The sequence below is a fragment of the Eubalaena glacialis genome, chromosome 2 (genome assembly GCF_028564815.1).
Source record: "Eubalaena glacialis isolate mEubGla1 chromosome 2, mEubGla1.1.hap2.+ XY, whole genome shotgun sequence".
Taxonomy (NCBI): Eukaryota; Metazoa; Chordata; class Mammalia; order Artiodactyla; family Balaenidae; genus Eubalaena; species Eubalaena glacialis.
Window position 1 is genome coordinate 179,922,673 of NC_083717.1, and position 8,531 is coordinate 179,931,203.

Genomic DNA, 8,531 nt, shown 5'->3' on the forward strand with positions numbered 1-8,531 from the left:
ATACTAATTTTCTCTTCAGCTGGAGCTAGGCAGTTGGTGAGCCCCTGTGTTAATTTTTAATTTTAAATTATTGTATTTTTTATTTCTGGAAGGTCTATTTCAATCTTTTAAAAAATATGCCTAGTCATCTTTTATAGTCTCTTGATCCTTACTCATGTGTTCAGATTCCTTCTTTTACTTCTTTAAATGTATTAAACATACTTGTTTTGTGTTATATATCTATTAATTTTATCTCTAAAGCTTTTGTGGATCTAGTACCCTTCTTTCTTGCTTTTGCTGAATCTCACACATAGCAGCTAATTTCTGTATGTGTGTAAGTGTACGTGTGTGTTTTCTTCTAGTGTGGTAGCAGGATATTTGTTCTTTTTATCCATCTATTTTTAAAATCGAGTGTGTTTAAGGTTGGGGTGTTTTAATCAGCTCATATTTGTTAGAACGAGATCTGTGAGAATTCTTCAAAGCCTGGGTTGAGGGAGCTTTCCTCAAGGCATGATTTGTATTTACTTCCTCCATGTGCCTAGAATACTTATTCTTTCATATGGTAAACTTTTATTTTGGGTGAATTTATTTTCAGATTATTTAAGTTGTTTATTGTTTGTTTTGTTGTGTTTCTATAAATTACTTTTTATATGTGAGGAAAGAAGTGAAATCATATCATTTCTTAGGAAGACATATATGCTCTATCTGCAGGTTATTCAGATGTTAGTTGTCAAGATTCTTTACATCTCATCTCACATAGCCTTTTGATTTCACTTTTTTACCTTAATTGCAATATAACCTGCATGCAGAAAAAAGGAACATATCCTAAGTGTACAGCATGATACATTTTTACAAACTGAACTTGTTCATGGCATCAACACTCATATCAAGAAACAAAACGTTACCCAGTTCTCAGAAGTCCTCCTGGTGCCCTCTTCCTGTCATCACCCACCCACCCACCCCACCCCCAAAGATAACAGCCACCTGACTCCTCTTTCTCTGTTTTTTATAACAACTAAATGTTTAATATGACATTCTACATGGTTGTTTGCAACAATGCAGGTGGGTTTTGTTGAGAAGAAAGGGAATGCATGATGGTTCTTCCCACTTCCAATCGGCCTTATTTACATTTTTTTCATTACCACATTGTGAGTGGTGAAAGATAATTAATTTCAGCTTTAAAACAATTCACAGATGATTCCTGATCTAAACAATAGACCCTTCAAAATTCAGCCTCCTGACTCAAAAAACTGGGAGATCTTCTCCCCCCCGCCCCCCGCCCCCCGTGGTAGCAGTACATTTGCTCCTTTTTAGCCATCTGTTTCTAAAATCAAGTACAGGAAAAATAAAAGCCTAAATAAAATTGTTGCCTTATCCATTATATAAATTACTGAAAAGGAACATGTTTAACCTTCCAAAGAAAACGTGTTGACAGATAAATGGAAACATAAGGACACATTGTCAGAGTGTGAGACATGATGTAAGGTGATGATTCTCACAAGTTTATTTGAAGTCCACGCAGTTTAATAGAGAACATAAAAGTGATGTCTTTTAGAAAATGTAGGGTTGATTATTTTATATCTAGTTTTCAGAAATTTTCATTCACGTCATTTTCTTTAATTAGAAGAGCTATTATAGTTGAAAGACCTGTACTAATCCATCAGTGCTACTATTTAGGTGGAAAGTAGAAAATATTCTCTTCCTTTTCAACAAAGCCAGTTTGTGCCGTCACAAAAATACCTCAGACGTCTAAGGTATTTTTATGTAAAAGGCAGAAGACAAAATAGTTGAGTCAAGAGGCTTTAGAGTTAAACCTAGGATTGCAGCCAAGTTCCACCAAGATTAGACAGGCAATATGGGGCTAATTGCCTAATATGTGGCTCAATTCTTCTTTGTAATATAAGATTGTAATAAACAGCACAGAGTTACAGTAAAACATAAATAATAAATATGCACGCCATTTTACATGGAGTCCAGCACACAGAAAGCCCTCAGTAAATGGATTGCTACCCTGATTTCTGACAGCATAGATTAACACTACCTGGTTCTTAATCAGATAACATATACCCTTTCTGCCTGCCTTTTTCTATCCCTCTGCATTGTTTCTGAGCCTCAACCATGTTATTGCATGTAACAATAATTTGTTCATTTTCATTAGCGTATAGATTTTAATTGTGTTAATATATCACAATCTATTTACCTCTCTTAATGCTAATAGGCATTCCAGTTGGGGTATATTACAAATAGTGCTACTGTGAACATTCTAATTCTACCACACGTCTTTTGGGAACCACATGTATGTATTTCTGTTGAGCATATACCTAGAAGTAGAGTTGCTGAACCATATGATTTGCATAAGAGCCAAACAGTTTTCTAGCCAACACTATATGAGAGTTCCAGGTGCTCTACATCCTCACTAAGACTTGGTATTTGCCGTCTTTTACATTTCGTTTATTCTGGTGGGTGTGTAGTTGTATCTCTCTGTGGTTTTAGTTCGTAGATTTCTGACGACTAGTGAAGTTGAGCACATAGATCCAATATTAATTCACTATTGGCCTGAAGTTTATGGAACCAGATTAATAGTATAGACTCAGACCCCATTCCCAAGTGAGGACCAGCCAGAGGCCATGAGTACTCAGGGATTGTTGTTTTTATGATAGCTCCTCACAGAAACAAAGCTAAGACAGGAAACTTGCCAACTTTCCCTGCTGTCTGTCTGCAAATATCTGTAAAGTTTGTTATTTTATTTTGTTTATTTTGATGGCTGAGGCTCCTGGATCCCAGCATGAGCGGGATGTCGAGGACCCCTTGCTACCTGTGTGGGCCCATGCCCTGTCACTGGCCCATGCCCTGTCACTGGTCCATGCCCTGCCACTGGTCCATGCTCTGTCACTGGTCCATGCCCTGTCACTGGCCCATGCCCTGTCACTGGTCAATGCTCTGTCACTGGCCCATGCTCTGTCACTGGTCCATGCTCTGCCACTGGCCCATGCTCTGTCACTGGCCCATGCTCTGTCACTGGCCCATGCTCTGTCACTGGCCCATGCTCTGCCACTGGCCCATGCTCTGTCACTGGTCCATGCTCTGTCACTGGCCCATGCTCTGTCACTGGTCCATGCTCTGCCACTGGCCCATGCTCTGCCACTGGCCCATGCTCTGTCACTGGCCCATGCTCTGTCACTGGTACATGCTCTGTCACTGGCCCATGCTCTTTCACTGGCCCATGCTCTTCCACTGGCCCATGCCCTATCACTGGCCCATGCCCTGTCACTGGCCCATGCCCTGTCACTGACCCATGCTCTATCACTGGCCCATGCTCTGCCACTGGTCCATGCTCTGCCACTGGTCCATGCTCTGTCACTGGCCCATGCTCTATCACTGGCCCATGCTCTGCCACTGGCCCATGCTCTGTCACTGGTCCATGCTCTGTCACTGGCCCATGCTCTGTCACTGGTCCATGCTCTGCCACTGGCCCATGCTCTGCCACTGGCCCATGCTCTGTCACTGGTCCATGCTCTGTCACTGGCCCATGCTCTGTCACTGACCCATGCTCTGTCACTGGCCCATGCTCTGCCACTGGTCCATGCTCTGTCACTGGCCCATGCCCTGTCACTGGCCCATGCTCTGTCACTGGTCCATGCTCTGTCACTGGCCCATGCTCTGTCACTGGCCCATGCTCTGTCACTGACCCATGCTCTATCACTGGCCCATGCTCTGCCACTGGTCCATGCCCTGTCACTGGCCCATGCCCTGTCACTGGTCCATGCCCTGCCACTGGTCCATGCCCTGCCACTGGTCCATGCCCTGTCACTGGTCCATGCCCTGTCACTGACCCATGCCCTGTCACTGACCCATGGTCTATCACTGACCCATGCCCTGTCACTGACCCATGCCCTGTCACTGGCCCATGCTCTGTCACTGACCCATGCCCTGTCACTGACCCATGCCCTGTCACTGGCCCATGCCCTGCCACTGGTCCATGCCCTGCCACTGGTCCATGCTCTGCCACTGGCCCATGCTCTGTCACTGGCCCATGCTCTGCCACTGGCCCATGCTCTGCCACTGGCCCATGCTCTGCCACTGACCCATGCCCTGTCACTGACCCATGCCCTGTCACTGACCCATGCTCTGTCACTGACCCATGCTCTGCCACTGGTCCATGCTCTGCCACTGGCCCATGCTCTGTCACTGGTCCATGCTCTGTCACTGGCCCATGCTCTGCCACTGGCCCATGCTCTGTCACTGGTCCATGCTCTGTCACTGGCCCATGCTCTGTCACTGACCCATGCTCTATCACTGGCCCATGCTCTGCCACTGGTCCATGCTCTGTCACTGGCCCATGCCCTGTCACTGGCTCATGCTCTGTCACTGGTCCATGCTCTGTCACTGGCCCATGCTCTGTCACTGGCCCATGCTCTGTCACTGACCCATGCTCTGTCACTGGCCCATGCCCTGTCACTGGTCCATGCCCTGTCACTGGCCCATGCTCTGTCACTGGTCCATGCCCTGCCACTGGCCCATGCTCTGTCACTGGCCCATGCTCTGCCACTGGCCCATGCTCTGTCACTGGCCCATGCTCTGCCACTGGCCCATGCTCTGTCACTGGCCCATGCTCTGTCACTGGCCCATGCCCTGTCACTGGCCCATGCCCTGTCACTGGCCCACGCCCTGCCACTGGTCCACGCCCTGTCACTGGCCCATGCTCTGCCACTGACCCATGCCCTGCCACTGGCCCATGCTCTATCACTGGTCCATGCTCTGTCACTGGTCCATGCTCTGTCACTGGCCCATGCTCTATCACTGGCCCATGCTCTGTCACTGGTCCATGCTCTGCCACTGGTTCTCTGCAGTCAAAGCTCTAGTTAGTTCCTCAGATCCACGTATGCCTTAGGATACCCAGAGCTTTACTGCTCACTTACCTCTCTGAATTTAGCTTCTGCTTCCTTTTTTTCCTCTCTGGAAGGTTTCCCTATTTATTTAAAAGCTGTTTAAGAGGGGGAAGGATAAATTGGGAGATTGGGATTGGCATATAAACACTACTATATATAAAATACATAACTAATAAAAACCTGCCGTATAGCACAGGGAACTCTACTCAATACTTTGTAATGGCCTATATGGGAAAAGAATCTTAAAAAAAAAAAAGAGTGGCTATATGTATGCGTATAACTGATTCACTTTGCTGTACACCTGAAACTAACACATTTGTAAATCAACTATATTCCAATAAAAATTTTAAAAATAAAAATAAAAGGCTGTTTATTCATATTTTTAGGTGTGGAAAAACTAGGTGATTTCAGGAATTTTAGTTCTCCATTTTGTGTTAAGAATGACATATCCTGTGGGCTCTGGATATGGTTTACTCTCCCAGCAGAATACTGGTGCCTTGTGGTGGTGGGTCTCTTTTGTGCTAAGGGCTTATCAACACTTGGAAAGGGGCAGTTTTGAGGTCCTGTAGGCCTCACAGCACACAGGAAGAGGACACGTCTTCCTTCCCCTACATGGTGACTCTACAAAGCTTTCTGTGAAGATTCCCCTCAGATAAATCAACCAAAGCACCAACAGGCCTCACTAGCAGAGGAATAAAGATAGTATTTCTCTATTCCAATATGGAGAGAAGGATGGATTCTCTGTTCCTACATGAATGTACATCAGACGTTTTTAAAAAACGAACCTAGTAAACAATCAGGTATAGATGTAGAAACTGATGATCACAAGATTTTACCCAGAATGGAGCACATTCTGCCCTCTCTTTCACAAGAGTACGAGAAAGATAAAGTAAATTAGCCCACAAAGAAAGCAACGGAGAAACAAATGAGGTAGTGTTGTCTAATTACTTACGAAGTTTCAGCAAGCTGCTAGATTTTTAAGTGCTTCACTTTATCAAACTTCTTGTGACAATTTTTTCTTGGCTAATAAGCATATTTTGAAAATAAGTGCCTTATACATAGATTGCATATGAAATAAAAAATTTGAAATCCTATAATCATGCAGTTTACCGTATACTCAAATGCATTTATTGATTACAAACAAATAATTGAATTCGCCATCTTTTTATAAATTAGCTTCTAAAATGACTTTTAACTTTAGTTTTGCATGCTTAGATTGTGTCTAGTGAGAAACATAATTCCCTCTAACCTGGCATCCCTTGGATAATTCTTATTTGAAAAAGGTCAAATATCTCAGCTTGATTTCATTTACTGAAGTCAATGAGACAATTTTCCCTTTTTAAACACCTTCATTGTATGCAATTTAACGCATTTTGATATCCTCAATAAATGAAATAAAATAAGATTGTTTCAAAAATCATGATGTCTCTTTTAAGCATCCAAACTATTCTAGTTTGTCTTTCATTACAGAAACGAAGGCATTTTAAAAAGAGATGTCAACCTTTGTGAAAATAAAGCCTTATATAGTCACGTTTGCACCAATCTCCTCTGAGTTTCATGAAGAAAACCAAACTGAAGACAGCATTCTATGAAAACTGATGGATAATGTGGCGAATCCTCCAGGGTTCTTCATCAGCAGGCCGTGAGAATAAGCACATGGACTTCTGCACATTAAAATCGACTGATCACTTTAGTAACTGCCAGGAGCCTGGATCCTGACTTCCAGCCATCAATGTCTGTGTGAAAATTGATCTCCGTTCATCCTTTAAGACCATTGATGAATCAATCAGAACTTTTGAAAGCAAAGGAAAACGAAGAAATCTTAGTAAAAGAGAGTTAGGTGTTGAAAACAAACTACCAAGAGACAAGACTTATTTTGCTACTTACCGTCTAAGAACGAATATAATCAGCACCTAAAAAAGAAAAAATGAACAGCACATGTATTGAAGAACAGCATGACTTGGATCACTATTTGTTTCCAGTTGTTTACATCTTTGTGGTAATAGTCAGCATTCCAGCCAACATCGGTTCTCTATGTGTGTCTTTTCTGCAAGCAAAGAAGGAAAATGAATTAGGCATTTACCTCTTCAGTTTATCCTTATCAGATCTGCTGTATGCCTTGACTCTCCCTCTATGGATTGATTATACTTGGAATAAAGACAACTGGACATTCTCTCCTGCCCTGTGCAAATGGAGTGCCTTCTTCATGTACATGAACTTTTACAGTAGCACAGCTTTCCTCACCTGCATCGCGATTGATCGGTATTTAGCAGTTGTCTACCCTTTGAAGTTTTCTTTTCTAAGGTCAAGAAGATGTGCGTTCATGGTGAGCCTTTTCATCTGGATATTGGAAACCATCTTCAATGCTGTCATTTTGTGGGAAGACGAAACAGCTGTTGAATATTGTGATGCCACAAAGTCTAACTTTACTTTATGCTATGACAAATATCCTTTGGAGAAATGGCAAATCAGGTTTAACTTTGCTAGGACGTGTGTAGGCTATATGATACCTTTGGTCATCATAATGGCTTGCAACCAGAAAGTCTACAAAGCTGTGCAGCAAAATCAAGCCACAGAAAACAGGGAAAAGAAGAGAATCATAAAACTACTTGTTAGTATCACGTTGACTTTTATCTTGTGTTTTACTCCCTTTCATGTGATGTTGCTGATTCGCAGCGTTTTAGAGCATGATATGAACTTAGATGAACATATGTTTGACCATAACAAGCCTGGGAAGCAGAGTTATAAAATCTATAGAATCACAGTTGCATTAACAAGTTTAAATTGTGTTGCTGATCCAATTCTGTACTGTTTTGTAACTGAAACAGGAAGATCGGATATGTGGAATGTATTCAGAGTCTTTACCAAGAAGTTTAATAAATCAAAAAGACGAGGAAAAAGCATACTTTCTATGTCTACAAAAGATACTGTGGAATTAGACATCCTGGAATAGAACCAAGGTCTATTTTTTTAAAGATGTGTAATATTATACCATCAAGATTATATTTTCAAAAGGAAATCTCAGCATGAGAGGGGACTAAAGGTTCCCACTGAGGGACTATTTTAATCCTCTCCGATGGAAATATTTTAAACGTGCGCTCTATAGCTCCCTGACTTTTATTAAACAAGAATTAAACAAAGTTGAATATTTTCCTAATGACTCAGGATCATCACTGTAGAATGGCAGTTGCTTTTGTATCTGTGCTCTAATCTCTCAGAGGTTAGTAAGATGTACGGGACTGTGTGTTTTTAAATTGGTGAGCTTTGTGTCTGGCTGTTGTGATTTTTCTCACTCTTTCTATGGATCTCAGGCTATCATTTCTCCCAGCCAACAACACCAACTACTAAATACTGCTTCTAATCTTCTCATTAGTTAACAAACATTTATTGAGCCCACTCTGTGTGCTAGGTTTTGTGGTAAGTACTGGGGTTACAACAGAAATGATCTCATAAGCCTTTTGAAGCTTATATCAGTTTGGAAACATAGCCACTGAGCCTGTAAGTGTTCTTTACAAAATAAAAGTAAATAGTCTCTGAGTGAGAGTCTGAAGGCCTCATCCATGATATAAAGGACATGAGCTTTGTGAAAGTTCTTTCAGTTAATCAGAGAACTTTTTACTTTCTTTAAAATCACAATTTTTAAAATTTTGATTCTTTCAAACT

General features: G+C 42.1%; 1 protein-coding gene across 1 annotated transcript; it reads left to right on the top strand.

Moving 5' to 3' along the window:
- The first annotated feature begins 6,795 nt into the window (after positions 1-6,795).
- On the top strand, positions 6,796-7,821 carry GPR65 (G protein-coupled receptor 65). The gene has a single exon (XM_061182784.1). The coding sequence runs from the start codon at positions 6,796-6,798 to the stop codon at positions 7,819-7,821; it is 1,026 nt and encodes a 341-aa protein (XP_061038767.1).
- The last annotated feature ends 710 nt before the right edge of the window (positions 7,822-8,531 follow it).